The sequence below is a fragment of the Aquila chrysaetos genome, chromosome 26 (genome assembly GCF_900496995.4).
Source record: "Aquila chrysaetos chrysaetos chromosome 26, bAquChr1.4, whole genome shotgun sequence".
NCBI lineage: Eukaryota > Metazoa > Chordata > Aves > Accipitriformes > Accipitridae > Aquila > Aquila chrysaetos.
Genome location: NC_044029.1, coordinates 10,821,799 through 10,844,126, shown reverse-complemented (window position 1 = coordinate 10,844,126; position 22,328 = coordinate 10,821,799). Strand labels below are relative to the sequence as shown.

The 22,328-nt window shown below is 45.4% G+C and overlaps 2 protein-coding genes and 1 long non-coding RNA gene across 10 annotated transcripts in view; 1 reads left to right on the top strand and 2 right to left on the bottom strand.

The window, feature by feature from the left end:
- The window catches only part of PAWR (pro-apoptotic WT1 regulator), an 85,976-nt gene extending 81,140 nt beyond the window's left edge, over nucleotides 1-4,836 (bottom strand). Inside the window, exons 1-2 of one of the 3 annotated variants that reach the window (XM_030002626.1) lie at nucleotides 4,732-4,836; nucleotides 3,714-4,388 (exon numbers count right to left, since the gene is read on the bottom strand). In XM_030002626.1, coding sequence (XP_029858486.1) covers nucleotides 3,714-4,232 — 519 coding nt within the window. In that variant the 5' untranslated portion in view covers nucleotides 4,233-4,388; nucleotides 4,732-4,836. Of the gene's footprint in view, nucleotides 1-3,713; nucleotides 4,493-4,731 lie in introns of those variants that run through there. The other 2 variants (XM_030002625.2, XM_041120418.1) reach the window with 2 other exon arrangements.
- Nucleotides 4,837-4,860: 24 nt separating this feature from the next.
- On the top strand, nucleotides 4,861-19,303 carry LOC121232636. Of its 2 annotated transcripts, XR_005931468.1 has the most exons (5): nucleotides 4,861-4,997; nucleotides 15,873-15,981; nucleotides 16,106-16,212; nucleotides 18,100-18,179; nucleotides 18,479-19,303. It is a non-coding gene; the product is annotated as an uncharacterized LOC121232636 (long non-coding RNA). The 2 variants fall into 2 exon arrangements; XR_005931467.1 differs by lacking the exon at nucleotides 16,106-16,212.
- PPP1R12A (protein phosphatase 1 regulatory subunit 12A) overlaps nucleotides 18,181-22,328 on the bottom strand; it is a 127,555-nt gene continuing 123,407 nt past the window's right edge. For 3 of the 5 annotated variants that reach the window (XM_030002621.2, XM_030002623.2, XM_030002624.2), the window contains one exon: nucleotides 21,364-21,452. Coding sequence is in view for 1 of the 5 variants with exons in the window: in XM_030002622.2 (XP_029858482.1) it covers nucleotides 21,366-21,452 (87 nt within the window). In the remaining 4 variants the exon portion in view is untranslated. Of the gene's footprint in view, nucleotides 21,453-22,328 lie in introns of all 5 variants that reach the window. The other 2 variants (XM_041120416.1, XM_030002622.2) reach the window with 1 other exon arrangement.

Here is a 22,328-nt window from a genome sequence, read left to right as displayed (position 1 = left end):
AAATAAAACCCAGCTATCTAACTGTCCTTCCTAGACAGACCAAGATTTTGATTGTATATACACCTTTTTTTAAAAAGGTAACTACAAAAATAGTTGTTATTCTCCTGGTTGGGGAAAAAAAAAAACAACTTACCCACACAGCTATGCCAGCAGAATCCTCCAGTGTAAACAGTTACAAAAGTAAAGCTGCACTTTCACCAGTGCAGCTTGTTTTGCTTGGAGCAGGACAGAAGAATTACTACAACAATACAAAACATAACTCTCATCCTATATGTGGGTACCTCACAAAGCACTGTCAGTGAACAGGAACTCTATGTGTTTCTTGGATAGATACTAGCACAGCTGTAAATGAGAAAAACGTTACAAGTAAACTTAACACGTGCATCAAGTGAATACCTACAAACTGAGAAACACTTTCTAACACAGCTAAAAATGGTTATAAAGCTTAATATTTAGAAAAGGAAACTTACATAGTAATGAGAATTACATACAATTTAGTTACCTTTCACAACCTGAAGAACTGCTACGGGGCAACAAAACCCAAATCCCACAGCACTTAATATTCAGAGTGAAATCAACTTTCAGGATTCAACAAGCTATCAAGAAACTACTTTACAACCACTGAAAGGGAAAAAAGCTTCAAGTATTTCAAAGCCATTTTCAAAAGCCACCATTATTTAGATAAGCACTAGTGCCGAGAAGATAAAAATCCGGCCTTTACTTCTATCACAATGGCCTCTAAATACAAAGTGTCGCCACTACTCCCAACCTGTCACCATCTGTTTTCACAGCTTCCCCTATGGTTTCTGTCCTCCACTGACTTCAATACAAAATACATTTAAGACACAGAACTGTTTAAGACCTAGCTCTGTTACCTTCCTATTGAACAGGAGAGAAATTAATCATTAATGAATAACAATCTGCTAACATTTTTCATGCCTATTTCAAGATAATTGAGACAACACAAACTTTTACTTTCCTTATTCCACCACCTTTCATACCATTAAATTTTCCAGCTGCATTGCAACTGAAATTAGATCCTACTTCTTTGGGGTAAAAACTGTTTTTGTATTCTGTTTTGAGCAGAGAAGCTTGTAGGCACTATGTATCTTCTGTGAGTGCATTTTGTCAACAGTTACCTTTTTAATTTGAGAGTATCAGAATCTCCTCTTATCATCCTTCTCCACCACAGTGGCATGCTGATCATAAAAGGGAGATGTTTAGCATAAAATGGCTACTCCATTCTAGAGAAAGGTCATTTTCTTGAAGAAGACGACAATAAAACACCCAGTAAAGCTCTAAAAGAACACCTCCTGAAAAGTAATTTTAAAACATACACTACGCAGAGCTACGAGCGCTAAGTGGTTAAATTCAGTGTGTACTACTACCAAGTCACTACATACAGCATGGTAAAGCTATGCCTAGTATCTAATGAGAAAGACAGCAAGAAACTGGAGTGTTGTAGCTTATTCCAACAAGTCATCATCCACATCGTGGCCTTCCTTTGTCAGAGAACTTCAGCTGACCATGTTGAATCAGTGCTTTAAAATATTTTCTCATGAATAAATAGATATATGGAAGACAGTACAAGTAAATACATTGCAAAACATTCATTGGTAAGTAGTTACCTACATTTGACACTGGAGACAGTTTTTGAAGCTGTCCACCATAAGGAATGATCTAGCGTTCCCTAGTTAAATAATTCTTAGGAGTGCATGTGGTAACAATTAAAAACATTTAAAATACTGCAAAGAGATAGTTTTGCTTAAGTATATGCCAGTCAAAAATGCAACACTTACTACTAGCAAGTTTCCCCAATAATACTTTGTACAACAGCCATCTACATTATTAAAATTTGACTCCAAAAACGTGATGGAATGCTCAATCACTAGTTACAGAAGTAATTAGTATAAAGATACAAGAAGTTTCCAAAAAGTGCCAACACATGGTGACAGGCAGCAAAGTTATTAGGCCCTCACAAATACGAGAACGGGCAAGAACTTGCTTCTCAATGCCTAAATATGTTGTTAACCTTAATAAATAAACCACTCTTAACAATGCAGCGGAAACTACAATAGCAAATTCACACATAAGATTCTAATGGCTGCTGAGCAAGGAACGTATTTTCCTGGAAAGCAAAGCGTATTTTGAGCAATACTTAAACAAAACAAACAAACAAAAACCCCAACCACCACCAAACCCACCAAACTAGCAAACCCCAAACCACACCACCCAAAAACTACCATAGGAACACTAGTTCAGAAAACTCATTCAAAGAACTAGGACACAAGTCTCAAAGCGTGAAAAGAAACCCACCACCCAAAACCAAACAAAAAGACCATGACTGTGGACGGGGTACACAGCAGAGGCCCCCAAAATATGATGTTGTACAATGCTTGCTGCAATGCACAAAACCATTATTAACTGGGCTAGGACTAGTTTACTTCGGGAAGTAAAGATACAGCATTTTAAGAGTTCCTATAGAAGTGCAGGGGGCAGGTATTTGGGAGACTTTGTGTAAAACAAACAAACCACAGTCTAGGAAGCTTGCACACTCTGAGGGCAGAGAATTAAAGAACTCACTTGCATTCCTCACTTTCCGAAGCAAGAATATTGGAGACTTATGCCAAAACACTTCAACTCGAACTGAAGACTATGCAAGTAATTATTCTGAAAAAAACACAATTATAAAAATTTCTACTGTTCCTAAAACTCATTCCTCAGCTTCTCTCATGAAAGTGTCTGCTGTGAAAGTGCCCAGGATGTCACAAAAAAAGGATTAGTGACTTCAGGTATGGAGAACATGATTTCATCTTCTCCTGCCACTTCAGAAACAAAGATCTTGCTTTTTAGCATTATTTAATAATCTAAAATGTTAACCAAAAGAAGAGCTACACGTTTTTTCAGCAGTATTTAATAATCTATAATGTTAACCAAAAGAAGAGCTGCAAGTTTTTTCAACAGTGATGGTGGTCATCCTATTAGTGCAAAACTGCAGACTAAAATCCAGCTTTGTTCAGTTTCCTGTGGCCTTTCTTCTTACGTGCAAAAAAAGCCGAAGACTTAGTTATCATTCTTCTGAATTCCTCTAGGAGCATTATAAATCAATGCCAGATTTTTATACTAGTAGCAAACCACAGAGGACAGTGGTGTTGGCCGATAAAAATATCTTCCTCTGCCTTCAAAAAAATGCTCTTTAAACCACTACATTTTTTCCAGTGCAGGAAATTCTTTTGGGTTCCAAACTGAATAATATTTACACCTGAACATCCATTCAGAGCCGATAAATCAAGTTTTCTTTCATTACTGTTGTTTTGACCGTACTTTAACAGGCAGGTGTCTCGGCTGGGTCTCCCAAAAGCCCTAGAACTTACCGTCTGCCAACAAGACGTTCGAAAAGCGTCGTGGGCCGTGACAGGTCTACTTTATTCAGATTAAACGGCACCTCGCCCGTTGGGGTGCCGCATCCTAACGACCGCAGCATACCCCTCCGACCGCCTGCAGGCCTCCACGCTGCTCCACGCGGCGCGGGGAGAAAGCTTCGCCGCCGCAGCCAGCCCACGCGAGAAGCCCGGGCGTGGGCGAGGAGCGCTCAGCAGAACAGCACCGGTGCGCAGGGCCCCGCGGGACGACCACCCTCACCCCCGCACCGGGCGCTCCCCGGCGGCGGCGGCCGCCCCCCTTCCCTGCCGTTCCGCTCCCCGCGGGCTCACCTCAGCGGCGGGGATGTTCACCACACCTGTCGACCTCCTCTTCTCCCTCAGCTTCCTCTTCTCGATCTGCCCCTTCCCCTTCCTGGCGCTGGGGCCCGAGCTCTTCCCCTTGGCGGCCAGCTTCTCCTCGCCCTCGGGGGAGCCCGGCGCGGCAGAGGCGGCGGCGGCGGGAGGGGGCTTGGCGGCAGGCTCTGCCCCGCGGCCCCCGGCGAGGGCCGGCGGCGGCTCCTTGCCGGGGGCGGCCCGGCCCAAGGCGGCGGCGGCGGCGAGGCTGACGCAGTTGACGGCCCCGCCGGCGGGGGGCGCCGGGCGGTCGGGGGGGGCGGCCGGGCCGCCGGGGGGCAGGTTGTTGTTCAGCTCGGCGGAGCAGGCGCCCCCCGCGGGCCGGGGCTCCCCCCCGGCGGCCGCCCCCGGGGCCGTTGGCGCCTGCTTCGCCCGCATCTTCTCCCGCTTGGCTTTCCACTCTTCCAGAAAGTCCGTGGTGCTGCCCCCGGCGCTGCGGTAGCCGCCGGTCGCCATGTTCCCGGCGGGCTGGACGGCGAGAGAGCCCCACCGGCACCTCTGCCGCCGCCCGCCCTGAGGCGGCTCTGCTGCCGCCCGGAGAGGAGAGGTCCCGGCGGGGCGGGCGGGAGAGAGACGGGGGCGGGGAGAGAGACTCGGAGAAGCACAAACACCCTGGAGAGAAACAAAAGGGGGGGGATGTGAACCGTCCCGCAGCGCTGCCCTCCCGCGTCCCGCCGCCTCCCCGGGAAGCCCCCGGGGACGGGTCTCCATCAGCCCCCGCCCTCGCCCGCCGGGATCCCGCGGCTCGCAACCGCGCAGCCCGGCCCCGGCTCAGCCCGCCGGGGCTCCCCTCACCCCTCGGCGCGGGGCCGCCCGGAGGTGCCCGCCTCTCCCGCTCGCCGCCGCCCCGACGCCCGCCCGCCCGCCGCGGCCACGACGCCCGCGAAGCGCCGTCCCTCGCCCCCCGCGGCAGGAGCGTATGCCATTCCCCCCCCCGCCTCCGACGCCCGCTTGCCTGCCGGGGGACCGTGCTCCCGCACGGGGCGGAGCGGAGGCGGCCGGAGCTCACCTCCCGCCCGGCGGGGCCGCGGCTCGGGCGCTCCCCAGCGCCGGCGGCACCAGGTGAGCGGCACCGCCTCCCGCCGTCCCGGAAGGAGCGGCGCGGCCCCGAGGCTTCCCGAGCTTTCCCCCTCCCTCCCTCCCTCCTTCCTCCTTTCCCCATCGCGGCGCGGACAGAGCCGAAGCCAGGGCGGAAACTGCCGAGATGGCCTCAACAATGGGGTAAGGGCGGGGAGGCCCCGCCCGGCCCGGCCCGGTGCCGCTGCGAGCCGCGACCTGAGCCGCGCCGGCTTGCCGGCCCGCCACCTGCCCCGGGCAGCGCCGGTACGGGGGAAGGAACACGAACCCCGGCGCTCTCGACGAGAGGGGGCGAGGGGCGCCGCGGCCGCCTGAGGAGGGGAGCGGAGCGGGACGGACGCCGCCAACCGCCGCCCGCCCGCCCGCCCTGCCTCAGGCCGCGCTCCCGCCCGCCTCAGGCCGGGCTCCCGCTTCACCGGCAGCTTTAAGGGGCGGCGGGCGGGGGCTGCCGGGGCCCGGCCACGAGGGGCCGGAGGAGGCGGTCTGGTGTCTTTCTCTCACACACACACACACACACACGTAGACCCCGGCCCGCGGGGGGCTCCGCCACAGCCGCCCCGCACCTGCCGGAGAGGCTCCGGTGAGGCGGGCGGAGGAGCCCGCCGCGCCCTGCCGCCATACGCGGCGTGGGGCCGCCTCAGCGCCGGGCAGGTGGCCGGGGGTCGGCTGTCAGGAGCGGCAAGGCGAGAAGCCGTGTGTAAAGCCCGGCTCGGTCAACCTGTGGCTTCGGGTGTCATTAGGGAAACGCCGGTTTGGCCTGAACAAGGCGGTGAGTGCCGCGGCTCTCGCTCCGTCCTCTAATGGGGTGGACGGGAAGAGCCTGAAGTTAATTGCTCCTGCAGCATAATAACTTGCTCTCGTCTGCGGCTCTGGTGGGCAGACCGAATTTATTCAGTGGAGTTCGCTCCCGCAGGAGGAAGGTCGGGAAGGAGCCTGCCTTTTCGCGGTGTTACAAGGATATGAGGGGTTTCCGACGGTCACGCTGCGAAGGCTTGAGAGATGTCTCGTTCGTAAATAATACAGCCTTCAGTGGGGAAACCGAACTGGGTTAAATATTAGGAAAAAGGCACGTGCAGGGCACGTGATGGGAGAACGCGGTACCCGTGAAACAGCCTGTGTAGGTGATCAAATGGCTAAACCTGCACAGAAAACTCAGCTTTTTTGGTTTGGCTGAATTCGCTATGACTTAATAGCACCCTGAAAATTGATCGTGGTGCTTCCGGAAATCGTGGCGCTTCCGGAAATCGTGGCTTTCAATAGATTTGTGGCTTGCTTAAGCCTGCTTTTTTATAAGCGGTATGCTGAGGGAAGTGAAGGAGTGCATCGGTGCTGCCTTTCCAGCAGGCTCGGGACAAGATACAAGCTTGCGTCAGAGGCAGAGGAGATCCATATAGCCTGGGCGTACGTAGCTGGGAGCACGTTCTCACCTTTTCATCACCTTTTTTCTCTCTTTCAGATTCAGTCCTGAATGTGTCCGCCTGGTTAATAAAATTCATTAGGAGTTCAGAATATAAACTTTGCAAAAGTTTTTGGTTTCTTTTTACAGAAAAAAACAACACTATAGATACTACAGATATAGATAAAACCTATCTAGCAAAACGGGGCCCCAAATATCTGGCACTAGGCTCTCTGCGCCCTACAGTGTAAATTACAGGCTTAGTCCATGAAACTGCTTTCACTTTAGGTATTTCTCTACCCCACATTGGTATTTCTCTTCCACAGCAGTGGGCACTGTCTCACCCTACCAAACGTCTCTGCCCTTCTGGTGATCATTCATTTCCTTGGACTTTTCACTTAACGCATAATCTGATTTCTGCTCTGGTTTGGGTTAAGAGGGTTTTTTTGGTGCGGCAGTTGGTTTTGAAAGGGTGTTTAAATGTTTGTACGTATGAAAGTTAAGGTATCAGGATCCTCAGTGCAGACAAAACCTCTTTTCCTTCAGGCTAAGGGAAAATTCCCAAACAAAACAGGCTAGTTGTTCTCTGTTGCACTGGAAAGCTGTAAATGGGCAGAAGAGTAGATGGTGAAAACACAGTTCTGTACTAGCTCCACTCTTTAATACTCAGCAATACAAAATTAGTAAATTTGGTCATATCTCTATTTGCAGATCAAGCGCTTAACAAAAAGTTGACCTAACAAAAGTTTTGACTAAGCACTCTTCTGAAAAAAAACATTCTTACCTCAACTCTTATCTGTAGAGGTTTTAAGTTACAAAACTACTTGGTTGTATTTTTAGAAAACACAATTTAGAAAAAGGATCCTTCGTGTGAATTCTTGTCTGTCTTTCCCATTCTGTCATTTTTTGTCCTTTTATACGATGAAGAGCTTGTCTTGAGAGAATTGTGTAACTGTGACAATACCAGTATTTCGCCCCTCACTATTATGCCCCATGAGCAGCACATCTTGCAAAAAATGAGTAAAAAGAGTCAGATTAGAAAGTTGCTGCTTATAGTATGTTGCGTATATGGAGAAATACAGCAATGTATTTTAGTTCTTAGGATACCCGCAGTTTTCCGTTACCCCAGGTCTCCCCAGCTGCTGCCTGGGCCCCTCTCTCTTAGCTAGCAAGGCTTAGACATGCTCGCCCCACTTCGTGTCTTATCTGTCCACCTTTCTTATGTGTAGGAGGTGCTGTTGCCAGGCTTTAGCTACATCTACCATTGCTGTTGGATTTATTTTTTTTTTCTCTAATCTTCTATAAAAAACATTGTGGGGTTTTTTTAGTGCCAAAAGGCTTTGTGTTCCTTACAGTCTGTTATATATTAACAGAAGTTATGTTGTGGTGAGTGAGGTTGGGTTTAAGTGCCCAATACAAAAACGCTGACTGTCAGATGTTTGCATCTCAATAAGGTTGTCTGTGCTGGAGAGCTTTCAGGGATAAAGTCCCAAATAGTTCAAGTATCACGCTGCATGTTTTCCTCTGCCACAATGGAGAACAGCTTAATAGCTTGCAAACGTTTTTAGAACAGCACTTTTCTTACCAAAAAAATCTTCAGGATATTCTTAAGGCCTAGAAATACAATTCATTTTATTAGCTACGTTTTAAGCTGGCATAATGACAAGGGTTCCTAAGCCTTAAGATACTGGGGTTTATATATTCACTATTATGGAATGAGAGTCTCCCCTAGAGGTAAAATTACCACCAGGTTGGGTAGGATGATCTTGATCATCTTTGCCAGGCAAAACTCAAACACTTCATTTTTCAATTTAGAATAAATACCAGCATTTATTCTTAAAATCTTGAGGAAATGAAGTGCCTTTTGGGGTTGGGCACTTAAAAGTTCGTTCCTTTGTAAAGGGTTGCAAGCTGTTAAAGATTTTTGTGATTTCTTCCAGAGATTCAACCAAATTATCCAACCTTACTAAGGTTCTGCGTACAAGTTTATCTGAGAATCTTTTTTGAAGTGGCAGTTTTCAAGGGCTGGAAAATAAAATAGCGAACACAGTAACATATTACTGGCTGAGGAAATTAAGGACAAGATCCAAATTCCTGCCCAATGTCTGTTTGCTTGTTACCATCATGCTCTGAGCTTAGTGAACATTTGTTACAGCCACTGATGCCCGTATGCTCTCCACTGAAACACTCCCTCCCTCTCACCCTCTTCAGCATCTCTGGAAGCTCTCCCCAAATCCTCTCTTGAGATGACTGTATTTGCCTGCCTGTCTCTCAAATAAGTACACTCTTCCTTCTGCTCCAGACTTCACCCCACCTCTGCCTGCCTCTCTTCCCTGAACTACCATGAAACTCTGTCGCTTAGTACACCTATCTACCGCTTCCCATATCTGATCCCCTTTGAAGTCCATTCAGTCAGCGTTCTTCACGTTTCTTCTCCCAATACAAACTTTTTCAGTCACATACTAGTTCTACCTGCTTTATCACTCATGCTTTTTTAAACTAGGTTTATTAAGTTCGCTCCGGTGCTGTCCCATTAAATCTTCTCTCTCTGCTGCTTTAAATTCCACCTGCTGGATAATCCTCACACCCATCGCTGTACCCCAACTAACCTATCTACCTACTTAATTCTGCACTATCCTTCCATAAATGCTGTTGCTTAAAATTGCTATAACTCAGTGAAATCTTACTGCCGTCTTTTTGTAGAAATATGTTCCTTTTTTTATCCATAAAATTTCAAAAACCTCTCTTTAAACCTTTCACGTTTAATCTCTTACCATAACTTCCCTTTAACCTTCCTGTAAAATCCCTGCTTATGACATTTCTAATGTCAAATCTCCCCCTAAAAGTAAAATAATCCTCAAACATGGTACCACTATCCCTCTTGACTCTTCCTTTTAACCTTTTCCTACTAATGCTTTCCAAGCCAATGCTGTGCTGTCCTGCAGCAGTAATTCTCTCCCCTTTCCAACCGCTCATGCTGCCTTAGCCCACGTGCCTAGGATGAGACAAAACCTAGGGAAACATACTTTGCAAGTGTCTTCCTCCTTGCATGCTTTTGTTATCCCCGGTTATATTGCTAACAGAACATTTAATATCTCTGTCAGAGATGGTCAAAAGAGTTTAAAAAATTAGGTGGTGCTCCATAGTCTTGACCATTAGCCTCTTTCCCATCACTTCAGAAGATTCCTTTGTAGCGGATCCCAGTGAAGGCGTGAGGCTGTGAAGAGTAACGTGGAGATGCTGGTAGTCTCATTTCTGGACAGTGAAGTGATTGCATATTTTCTCTCTAACCAACTTCCTTTGAGTATGTAGAGGGAGTTTTTATTTCTGTTTACATCCGTACTGTTTGCTTTTCAAATTCTCTCTTAATCTTGGTTTATCTCTTCTTACCTACCAAATTCTGTTATCGCTTCGTCTTGGTTGTTTTTGCATTGTTGTCTAAATGCAGATAAACTGCTATCCCTTGCAATTTAATACCCCTTTCTGCTACTTCTGAGCTATGCACACTATCTAAATCTGAGAGGCTTAGCCTATCATCATGGATTCTTATTTCCTCAACTTTTCTTCCAGAAATTATTTAAATTATTATTTTTTTCCCCTCACTGGAGCTTGGTGTCACAGCGCTAACCTTCTGGCAAGGTTTTCCTTTGTAGGGTTCTAACAATTAATTATGTTCTAGTCACTGTAGTCAGTGGTTTAACTGGATTATTTTCTTATGACTTGCGCCTGCAAACTCATACAAATCTGACAATCCTACTTTTACTGAAATACCAGTTTTATCCTATTTGCTGTGCTACTGAATGGGATGCTTAAAACTTTTTTTTCAAGTGCTAGGGCCTGATTTGAAATCTTGCATGTAAATACAACAGAGCTTTGTGAAATAGCTGGATTTATCAGGAGGTATTAGCATTCAAGATCAATCCTAGAGTCCATCTGCTAGTTTGGTTTCTCTATGTGTTTTACTATTCTTGAACTCTGCTGTCATTTCACCAAAAATAACTACCTAGTTTCTTTGAACTAGTTTGGTTTAACAGACAAACTAGTATTGTTTCTTGCAGGAAAGTTCATTCATCTAGCTGATGGAGGAGTGCACTGTGAAAAGGCAAAAAATACAAACTTGCAGAAAGAAGTTTGCTTGATTTTTCAAGTATCCTCATCAGAGATTGCCATCTGTCTCCAGCTGGCAGATAAGAATGACAGTGGGGATGGGAATGGATTCAGTATCTGTGCAGATGACTTCAAAGGCATGATGAGAACGTTTTCTGCCACAATTCACAATCTCACTCTGTAAGATGGTCTGTTGCTGCTTCTCGTGTTCTGCACCGTATGAGGGCACGGAGCGATGACTCGGCTTACCTCACTACTCCTTGCGATTTGTGATGAAGTTCAGTCAGCATAGCTTTGAAAGAGTTTATTGAGCAACCATGCTACCTCTTTTTCTGTCCAAATAGGTACTCTCTAGGGCCAGATTTGAACAGTGAACCGGTTGAGTATGCCGCAGAGCAACTTGTTGAGGAGTAGGGATGAAAAACAGAGGTGGAGTCAAAACGTTACACAGTGAGGTATAAGAAGGTAGAGAAAAACTGATGCTGACAAGTCTCACAGTGCTTGCGAAAGAAGGGAGGAAAGGGTGGATGCTTTAAGGCAGGCTATAAATATGCCTGAGGACCAGTTTGCAAAAGGCATAGAAGCAAATCCCCTGATGGCGAATTAGTAGGGCCAGGATATGATCACAGTTGGAGGAGACAGTTTTTCCATTATAGTCCCTACTTTTGTCTTCACTGTGAAGGAACCTAGGGAGTGTCTCGCAGCAGAGCTCTTCGTTATGGAGGATCCATCAAAATCAATGTGTTGGAAAGAAACACAACAAACTGAGAAAGTGAAAAATAACATTGCCAAACTGAGTGGCAGTGATAAAGTAGCAGATGGAATTCAGTGTAGATAAACATAAAGTGACTTATGTTGGGAAAAATTTTCTAAGGTAAGATACCAGCTAGACATAATGGAGAAGCGCTGAGTCTGCCAAACAAAAATGCTCCCACAGAATGCCCATGCTTCCTTGCAATAAGAATACCAGGGAGCGTAACGCAGAGGCATTGGATTTGGCCATATGCTGGTTTATTAGTCCAGCTCCACACTTGCCGTTTTCGGAACAAACTGCGTTCAAAATAGAGGTGCTCTGCTCTCTTTGCATTCCTCCACCAGAGAGAGAGAAAGGGCTCTTGTAGTCTTATGGACATAAGCTAGCCTTGGGTGTTTTCTGGGGCCTGTCTTTGTGTCACATTGTCCTCTAGACTCCTGAGTTCTCGGGGATACCCTACGTGGGCAGCTGGGCTCCCACCATCTTAGCTAGTGGAGGAGCAGCCAGGTTACCAAGCTGTTGTGCCATCGTAAGGTACTGTCTGTCACCTTGGTAATGAAGAGCTGACTGTACCTATCCATGTGACAGAAATAATATCATAGGCTTAAGTTACTCTTATAAGATAACCTTAAGTTATCTGAATAACACCACCTTTGTCACTTTATTGTAAGTTTCTAGCACCCAAGGAGCCTATTCATTCTTCTTAAAGAGAGCATCCTCTGACGATACGCCTGGACAACACTCTCAGTCATATGGTTTAGTTTTAGGTAGTCTGCGAGGAGCAGATGATCCTTATGGGTCCCTTCCAACTTGAGATATTATATGATTCTATGACCTCTATACAGCTTTCATAATAAGTTTAAAACATTTTTAAACAGATTTTAGTCCACACCAAAGACAATTTGGTTCCTGTCTTTCTGTATCTCCAAATGTAAGCACGCAAATGAATAATTAGAAACCAAATCCAGTGGTTACTGGCTTACTGTCAGTCTGTCTTGTTGGTACTGGTTACAATTCATAACCCTTCAGGGCTGTTGTGTTGTGGTGGGTTTTTTTAATTAACAGCCCTCTAGCTCTTAAAAAATTATTTTGATTTTTTTGAAGAACCAATACAAAGTCAGTGAAAATTAATTAGGTCTCTCGATTCTCACTGTGTACCTCTCGATTAAACTGTTAGACTGCATTCTTTTGATCTAACCTCACGCAGGTGACGAGCTGCGTGCAATAGAAAAGTGCAGCGGGCACAAAACTATGCCCAAAAGAATCAGAGCTAGGGCTGATGGATCTCCTCAGAGAGCTGACTAAGAAACTTGGCCTTCACTGAAATGCAGTAGATGATGCATGCAGAATTTAGTGTGATGGCTTTTTACAATGCTTTGTTTGAGCTATCCGTTCATTTGGCGATTATTTTTCTCCTGCACCACAGTATTTCTAGGGCCTACTGTGTTTCATATGACGGACTGTAATGAAGTTGCCTTGTAGAAGGAATCAGGCAGATATTTCAGGAATTTAGTACTGGTTATTAGTAGCAATCATCTGGAAGTGTCCAAAACAAACACAAACAGCAATCAATCAATGGCTGTGACATATCAGTGAGTGTAAGCAGAGGAGGGGGGAAGCACTGGGAAGAGTTCAGAGTCCGTGTGTATGAAACCAGACAGACTACAAAGGGAGAGGATCGCTTAAAGAACATAAAAAATAAAACGTACTTCCTATTTTTTAAATTATGTTGATATTTTATATTATGAAGCTTATTTCAATGATATATGGCTGTGCTCTAAACATCTAGGATAAAAGCTTGGGACTGAATTTTTGTGTGAACAATTGGAACAAAATCTATGTGCTTATCTTGTAATGATTTTATATAAACAAATGTGGACAATGCATAAAAACAAATTCTGTGTTTTGCTCATAATACACATTATTTGCTGTTTCAAGGTAAAAACTGCCAAGGTATTTGACAAGCTTTAAATACATATTAAAAAGATTGTTTCAGTTAAAAAGTTACTTGGAATAGGACAAGCTGCATACTTTGTCCAATGCTCGGTTTATGCTATTTATTCCCAAATTAGGCATTAGGACCCAACAGGTATCCCCTTATGTGTTTGCTTTATTGTCAGACACTCAAAAAGGGATGAAAGGAAACTGATGAAGAAATAGTGAATGGCTGTTTGCCTGCAAACACCTCGATGGGTTGAAAACAAGGGAAGAAGTCTAAGACCTTCCACTGCTTTCACCCTGAAACTATTTAGAGGTATGGAGGAGAAAAATAGTGCTGATTCCTGAGGAGGGGAATAACTGGATTAAGTGGGAACAGGTGACTGGTAGAGGGTGCTTAGTTTATGGTAAAACCATCCCCTTGGATTAGAGAGAACCAAGAGTAGGTGGGAACTAAATGGCTGGGTAGAGACATTCCTACTGCGTGAAGATTAGAGTATCAGAGAAAAAAAGATCCAGTGGTCAGGAAAAGATTAATGGGGTCTTTGAAACCATTAGGGCTGTGTGCTTCTGAGGAGCTCGGGATAAGGCGGTGCGAGGAAAGGGGGAGCGGGAGGTGAGTAAAAGAGGAGGAGGGAGAGCACGGATGCTGGCGTTGCGGAGAGAGGAATTGTGGACAGTAGAGGAGTCGGTAGAGGATACAACTGCAGAGCAATTAGCTCAGGACGAAGAGACCAGTGACTAGGTCTGAAGGGGGAGTGAAACAGGAGAGAGAAGCAGCAAATGAGTAGAAAATGCAAGAAGCAAGCGGAAGGATGGGAGGCGGTGTAAGGGGGCAGAAAGAGGCAGCAGGTACCAGAAGGACTGAATGAGAAGTGCTGGGAACTGACTGTCCAAGGAGGGTCTTGGTGATCTGGGTGGCACACGGGAGTGACCGGGAAGACTGACAGCTGAGGAGAAGACAGAGGAGAGCCTGTTCTCTCCAGCAGCTGTGGCACGTTGGTAAGCTTGTAGTGACTTGTCAGTAAAATATGAAGGGAGTTCTTGCACTCAGTGTCTGCATGTAGCAATTCTGAGTGCCGCTCCCCACCGGGGAAATTCAGAGTGCTCAAGGTCGCAGGGGAAGTGGTTCCTGGGGTCTTTTGGTTATTGTGGCTACCACCAGGGATAACAGGGAACGTAATTAGACCTCAAAGCCCTCTCTTGCACAGAAAATAATTATATATGGTGGCTTGAAAATAGGGGCAGAACCCTATCCATGCAGAGCAGAGGATAAAAGGTTGAGGAGGCTGGAGAAGGATGCGAGTGCCCGTGGTGTGATGCACCTGCTTGCAAGGTAATGAACAGGGAGGAGAGAGTGAAGGGGGCAGAGGGATAACTACGGGGACCTTGGAGTGAACAGACTGCTCTGGTTACAAACCGAAGCAACACACTTACATCACGATCATATTGCAGGGGGGTTGGTTGAGCAAGAAGGAGTTAACCAGTGTTTTGGCATTTCAGCCAAGTGCAGTGCCGCGATGTACTGCTGGCTTGACAGCTTTTGATAGGGAGGATTATTTTTTTGCTGTTCCTCTCTCTCGGCTGTAGCAGAGCCGTCCAGTGGCGCTCGGCGAGGGTCTACTCCTAGTCTGCAAGTCTCTTGTCGCAGTCCGGGAGCGCTCGCCGAGGGACCCGTTCCCCCAGAGCCACCGGCCAGCCCTCCCTGGGCTGCGGTTTCTGCCTCCCGACGGGACGGACTGCAGCTCAGCAGCCAGGCCAAGAGCTCGCTCTGCCATCCCCAGGGTCTTAAACCGTGAGCTCCTTTCGGTAGAGAGAGACCTAAAACCCCTCCTGCCCGCGTTCAGGCTGACTCGGCGCATCCCTTGTGTCTAATTCATGGGAGGTTGCTGGTCTCTGCCCCGCTTCGGCTGTCCTACTAGGACGGGCTGGGCTCGGAGCAGAGGCAGAATTTCCTCTAGCCGCTGTCGTTTGAGCCATTCCTACGTACAGCTGGAGGGGGGGGGAGAAAGCTCTGGAAACCGGGCAGCCCTCCCGGGCGGACCCCGGCCGCTCTCGGAGCCGGCCCGGCCGAGCGGCCCCGGGGGACCGAGGCCGCCTGGTGGCACCTCCCGGCCCGGGGCTCCTCCGCCGGCTGTCCTCGGCTCCGCGCCCAAACGCAGCGAGGAACACGGGCGCTCAGGCCCGCAGGAGCATTAGACGCACTCGCCTCCCCCCCCAGCCCTTTTAACTTCGGGGTTGCTCCTTTTTTTTTATGTAGGGGACTAAGGAAGGATAAGGAAAGCTCGCCTGGTTTCCTAGAGCGCTGGCATGCTATACAGGAGGAGCTGAGGAGGAGTTACTAGGCAATTTACTTCATGCAGCACCCATAGCCCTGAACTGAGCACAGGAGGGAAGAACTGAGGGAGATTCGCTGCTTTTCATACAGCTGGAACTAGAGGGGTGAGCGGGTAACAGTTGGGGAATCGTCCCCGTGGTATCAGCAGTCGATGTAAATGCGGATTTTTAAACTCACTTTTTCATTAAATCTTCTTTCTGGGCAGCGACTAGACTGCATCGCTAGATGTGTATTTTGTGTAAATTTTGTGTAAATGTGTATTTTGTGCCAGCTGATGTAATGAAGCCATGCTCCTTTCTTTGGAAGACTTGGGGTGCAGGTCCAGGTAACCCCTCAGAGAGCAGCAGCTTTATTTTAGTTAGCTGTAACGTAGCAACTCCCTCAGATCAGGCCTGTCCTTTTTTGAGGTAGGGACATATTAAAACAGGGGCACATAACTTTTAGACACAAATGAGGGCAACAGGGCCATTTTCTGTTTTCTTTCAGGGGGAGATGAAGGGCCTGGGGATGCGCAGAAGGCAGAGGGGACGCACAGGACAGCAGGAGGTGCAGCAGCTTCTCCCTGCACTGGTTTGCTGGAGAGGAGTTCAGCCCAGTGAGTCTCTGCTCAAAGGACTCTGTAGTAGAACAGGTGGAGCGCAGAAAGACCGTACCAAGGAAATAAATAGGTTCTTCTCACACACCCCCCACGGTTTGGTTTTTTTTTTTTTTTTCTCCAGCAAATAAAACAAAGGGAAAAGACCACACTGGAAGATGAATTGTGCTGTCTTGGCTAACTACTTCTCCTAAGCTTTAATATGTTCCCAAAACAGACATGTAGAACCAGGTAAGAAGGGTGAAATAATTAAGAGCTGGAATGTGGGGCTTTTGTCTCTGCTGTAATTATCTGTGGGCCAGATCAGAAACATTAGACATCCAACAGGTGATGATGTTTTTAGAGGAAAAGCGAACAGTTCCTCCTTTCTCTAAAGGCTACATACTTTTCCTATCTAATCAGTAATACAAAATGGGGAGGTGCTGACACAAGCAAGAATAGCCGATGACTTCATCAGTGTGGCAGCAGCTCTCCCTTTAAAGTGTGAGCAATTCGTTGTGGGTTTGGGAGGTTTTGTTTTCTTTTTTTTTTAAAGTCTGTCTTCTATGCAGGAACCTGCAGTCACCTTTAGGACTGTTCTAGTCTTGCTTCAAATCTCTGCTGAGGCAGAGCACAAGACTACTTGCTGTTCCTCTCTAACAAACCCTAACTGCTGCTCTTGCAATCAAAACAAATGTAAAGCAACTAATTCTAGTCAGCAGCATTTTTTACCCTTGTTATTAGTGGCTTTGACCTAAGAACTCGAGGAAGCTGGATCACCATAGCTAAGTGTTAACATTGTGTACGTAACCATGAACTGCAAGAACTTCTTCTGAAAAACTTCAGCAAATACTTTCTTCTGTCCCCCAACAAACGAGTGGCTATTCCTGCATGGGGAAAAAGACCTGTAATTTCACACAGAGGTGCCCAGCAGAGCTGCAACAAAACTATTCTAAGATTAGAAGCAGGTGGGAAAGCAACACTCTACAATGCAGTTACAATTGCTTCTCCACCCTCTAAAAATAGGCTCCACAAAAAATTCTGTCATGTTTGTATGGCTGTGGAGTTTTTATTTTTTAAACCATAACATTACGTAGTGAGCTCGTGTTGTGTTTTGCTGTGGCAGTCCTTCAGATTGTAGCTGAAAATTAAACTTTATCTATAAAACGTATTAACCTCTCAGTTACACAAAGCGTCAAAAATTGCCTACTGCCCACACTGGATCACGTCAAGCTAGAGAAGCTGAAGCTACCACTAAAAGAGGAAGAGTGACTTTCAGTGTAACTAAGAACGTGGCCGCCCACACCTTCCATCCTGGACAGGCTCGAGGCCACCGCTGCCACCCTCGCCCCGGGACCCGCGGCTGCCCCGCACTGCAGCGTGGCAGACTTGGCCGCCTCCGTCGACGCTTCTGCCGCGAGACCACAAGGAACAGGACAGAAACAAAAGGGGGTGCGTGCCTTTCCGGAGGAGCTGGTGTGCTACACAGGTGGGTAAGACCTCAAGAGGCCCATAAAGGAACTGTGAAGTGCCAGCTGTGGAGAGTCAAGCCACTTCCAGGATCACCCAGATGAAGTTCGAGTCAGTGTAACGGTTCTCTTCATAATCACTTCATTTAAAAAGAAATTAATACCTCCTCTGAGCAGTATTACCAGCAGCAAGGCATAATTCACACTGTTGGTAGCTTTGGACAATTTTTTCTCCCTGAACGGGAGTTCGGATGTGATGGGGCCCTGAACTGTGACTTTGGAACAGTTTTGTTCTGGTGTGTCCCCTGCCCTTCTCCACGTGAACTGTTCATTTTCTGACATGGTGTTGCCTTTCCCCATCCGGCATCGCGGCATACCTCCTCCTCGCCACATGCTTTTCTTTGTGTAGGTTTCCTGCCTACCGACATGCGGGTGTTTTTGGCGTTATGTGGTGCCCTCGCTCTTGGCTATAAACCTCATGGTTAAGTCAGCTGGCAGGGGTAGGAGCCATCTCGTATGGAGCCCATTTGTGTATGATAAAGGTGAAGGAAATGATTAAAATTTCGCCCTTGACGCACATCTCCTAAAGCAGGTATCTTCAGCTACCCAAAAGCATGCTTTTTTTCTCTTCTATAAGATGATGCGTAAATAGTTCCTCTTTCTAAAAAAGAAACGAGGACATTTCTTCTATGACAACACATTTGCTCTTAAAAGACCAGCAAATGGACAGTGGCCAGGAATATTGAACAGGTAAGATTAACACCCATTGGTTTAATGTTCATCTGAGCACAAACCAAAGTTTAGTACGGAAGGTATTTCTGAAGGAGGGTATACCGAGAGTCACGTTTTGTACTTGGCGCCGAGCAAACAAATGCACCAACCTACACAATATGAATTATACCTGCTCTTTTTGGAATCTGGCAAGGAAACAGCAAAAGTCTGAAAGCGGTATGCGGTAGGAACTAGGGAGGTCCGAAGGGAATTGTTTACGATGAGGGAGACAAGGTGGGCAAAAAATGAAGTTCCAGCTCCCGAGTCTTTTCTTCTAGGTGACTGCTACCGTTTGGAGCCACTAAGGTGCGGCAGTCCTTGCGCAGCCGCGCTGCCTCCACCCTCCCTGCACTCTGCTGCTCCGGCTGCTTCCCCAGCTGCGGTCACTCCTCCTGCCCGCGTTACGGCTTCCTTCGCGGCTGGGGCCGGGCATGCCCTTCGCCTCTTAACTCGCCAGCACCAGCTACTTCCATGCCTCCACGTGTATTTGATGTTAATTCCGGGACATAGAGATCCCTTTCCGCACGGTGACAAGTCCCCTGAAAATCTAAGCTGCTGTTCTGAATTACCATTTAAGCCATTAGTCGCTTAAGGAAGCTTGCCAGAGTCAGCAGCCAGCAATAACACATTTCTTGTATGCAGACTGTCTCCTAAATAATAAAAGTGTCTCCTCCGCTGCCCATTTTCTCTCTGTGGTAGCTGGATTTTCTGGGGATGCGTTTGATCTGCAATACGATCAGTACAATAAGACGGTGACACAAGTTTAGCAATTGCTTTGTGAGACTCGGCTAACATCACGTAAAAAATGGTTCTCAGATTCTGCACACAGACAGGTTTATGTAAAATGTATAAACATTTGTCCAAGTTGTTACAGATTGCATAAATATGGCATTTTTACTGTTGCATTTACAGATGTGCATGTACAACGATGTGCAAATAATCACAATTCGATTACAATCTTTTAAAGGTACTTGAACCTTGCATCCAAGTAACGCCATGAATGAAAAATGCCCACCAAAGAATTTAAATAGCAAACTTATAACATGGTTTAAATTCATAACAAATTTCAACGTCTTCTCAGTAAAACTTTCACACATTTAAAATAGTTTGTATTCATTTTATTTGTATATGTCAAAATACAATTTTTTTTTTCCAAAATAGTGGGTTTTGCAACTAGTTTCATGCAGATACAAGGTCTGCTCAGTACTACCAATAAAATCAATATAGCACAGTAGCCATTCATTTTTTAGATATAAAGAATAAATAACCTAAATATAAAACACTAAAATATTAGAAACACGTATTTATTCATTCACAGGCACCCAAACTTTACCAAATATAATCCAGAATATGCCTAACTGTCTTGTAACAGAACTCAATGCGTTGCAGCCATTCAATTCTGTATTTTATGTTAGCGTAAGACAATGGAAGTCCCTATGGTTCAGACCCACCTCTCATACAGATCAATTACAATAAGATATCTCATACTATCCGTGTACCTTTAAAATCAAGAATCCTGAGCGTGGTAGTAAGAGCATAACCTTACATCTTCAAAAAACCAATCAACAGAGAGAGGACATCATGTCTTCCTTACCAAAACATACCCCACCCCCGTAAAACTAACCCCCACCCCCCAAGTAGGCAGTAGAACACAATGACCTTTTTAAATGAAGGGGTACAAATTCACATTTAATATAGTATACAATATATCAATAATACAATAGCTACTACAAGCTTTACAATGTACAATTCGTTTTAATGGCTGATCCGTTCAGTGGTTTTAGGCAATAAACTATGTGCCAATAGATGTCGTATTTTGAATGGTTTAGTGAAAATATAAAAGCTGTTTCTAACAAAAGTGATCTTCACTTAAGTACTTTTTTTGTTTTTAAAGGCCACTGAAATGTATAAAATGGTCTGACATGATGGTGTTATCAAATTGGATGCCTTCTCACATGGCAACAACAGTGCATATAAACATTAATGTGAGTGTAATGGGTTATGTTTTTCAAATGATTTAGTACATTACTTTGGCTAGCACAACAGTTTTGGACAGCACTCAGATAAATACAGGTATGTGAAATGTAGTGAAGCAGTTATATTTATGCAACTTTTTATTATGGTGAACACTATCAAATGAAAAAAAATGGGAGGAAAAGATAATAAAGTATTTTATATAGTTTAGACCTTTTGTAAAGATAGGGCTCCATACAATGTACAATGTCTAAATTCTTTATACCATAAAAATTAATGAACTTTGTTAAACACACTATTCTGGAGTAGCCTAATTTGCATTAACAGACATTTGCAATAGGGAAATATATTCAAGCATGCCACGTGGTGGTCTGAAAAATCAAACCAGTACACATTTATATATACAGCATCACTCAGTACCTGCTCAAATGAATGTGACGATTACAGGATCTAACATCTTTCACTACAAACTTCTTTTTTTTTTTTTTTTTTAAAGTGACCAATAAAGGCAGAAAACAGGACTCTTAAAATATTTCTAGTTTCAACTGACTTTTAAAGCATTTTGTATAGGAAATAAATGCATATTGCACAAACAGTGAAAGCAAATGTTCCACCAAACATCTCTGTTCCAGGTGGTTGGACAATACAACTCTAGGTAGCTACACAAATATGTAATTTAAAAGGGTGTGTGGTCTCTGCAAATGGTAAAGCTGTGAAAACACTGTACAAGAAAATCTGGTACATGAATAATTAGAAGGGAAAAAAAAATTCCAAACTTAAGATTTAAAGAAAAACTGAGTATAGAAAAAACTGGGAATTGTGGCACAACAAAAACATCATTGAGTAACTGTCTTCTGTGAGAGCTGAAAGCTTTTGTTGATGTAAAAGTGTTTATGTACAACTAAGGCTTACTGGTTAAATATCTGAGGCGTATCTGGCCTTGAACACTTTCCTTATTATGCTGTAGCTGTAAACAAGATTTCTCAGTCATTTTATCTTCTCAGCAGCTGCATTTTAACAGAAACAATGATCTTGATACAAAAAAACACACAGGTAAGAGGGCGTTTGGCAGGATATCTGAAAATGACAGTCTCCAAGGGATCTTCCCACACTTCCAGTGACTGCCATACTATGGTCCACTGGAGTTACTAGTGATGTGCAATACCGTTATTTGCTGCTGTAGTAAACCCTTTATTTGGAAAGTTTGCTTATAACTCTGATCAAGGCCCCATTTTCATCTTTTAGCCTCTGGTTGTCTGCCTTCAGGTCTGGTAGCATCTATGAAAAATGAAACACGATGGTTATTTGCTATTACACCCCAAGTAAAAGCAGCAAGACTAAACAAGCACTGGGGAGAAAAATCTTTATTCAGCTTAAGCATCTTGGCAGTTCTCCCCCTTCATATCAGCAGTTCAGAAAAATCTCGCCTTTTAGCACGATACAGTTAAGAGTTATAGATTAGGAGTTTTCACTTGCTTGGACTAGACGCACTAAAACTCAGTGGTGCAGATGACAAGCCTCTAACAAAAGCATTTATAGTAGCGTGAGGAAAGTAATTAAATGCTTCAAATTTCAGTGCAAAACAAAAAAATGTTAATTACCAACAATTTAAAGAGGCTTGTCCATACTGCACTTGCACACTTTCAGAAAAACATGCTGTGGCTAAGCATATCTACCACTGTGCTCTTGGATGATTTCAATCTGATCAGATACAGTGTGATTCAGCTCGTTAGCTCATAGCATTAATCTTCCAGCCACTTCCAAACTCGTGTTGAAGCACACATCGTATAATTTGAGATCATATCCCTGAACAGCAGAGTTCACACAAGATCAGATCATCGAAAGTGATCGCTGAAACACCAGGCTGCATACTCAGGCACACAAGTTAGGAGTTGGCAAGTTAAGGCTGCCACAGGAGACGGGTGACACGCAAGCACAAAAGCTGGAAGGCAGAAGCCAAGTGAGGTGAGAGTTGGACAGGATCAGACAGGAAAGGAGGACAAGTCAGTGCACAGAGGTTCCTACTGGGAGAATTTAACTTGTCATAGAGAAACCAGAAGTAATCTCTGGTAGTTCTCCATATCTACATTCACACACTGATAGCAAACCAGCTATAATACTCATGGCTAAATTACGTGTATGGTTTCCAGCAGC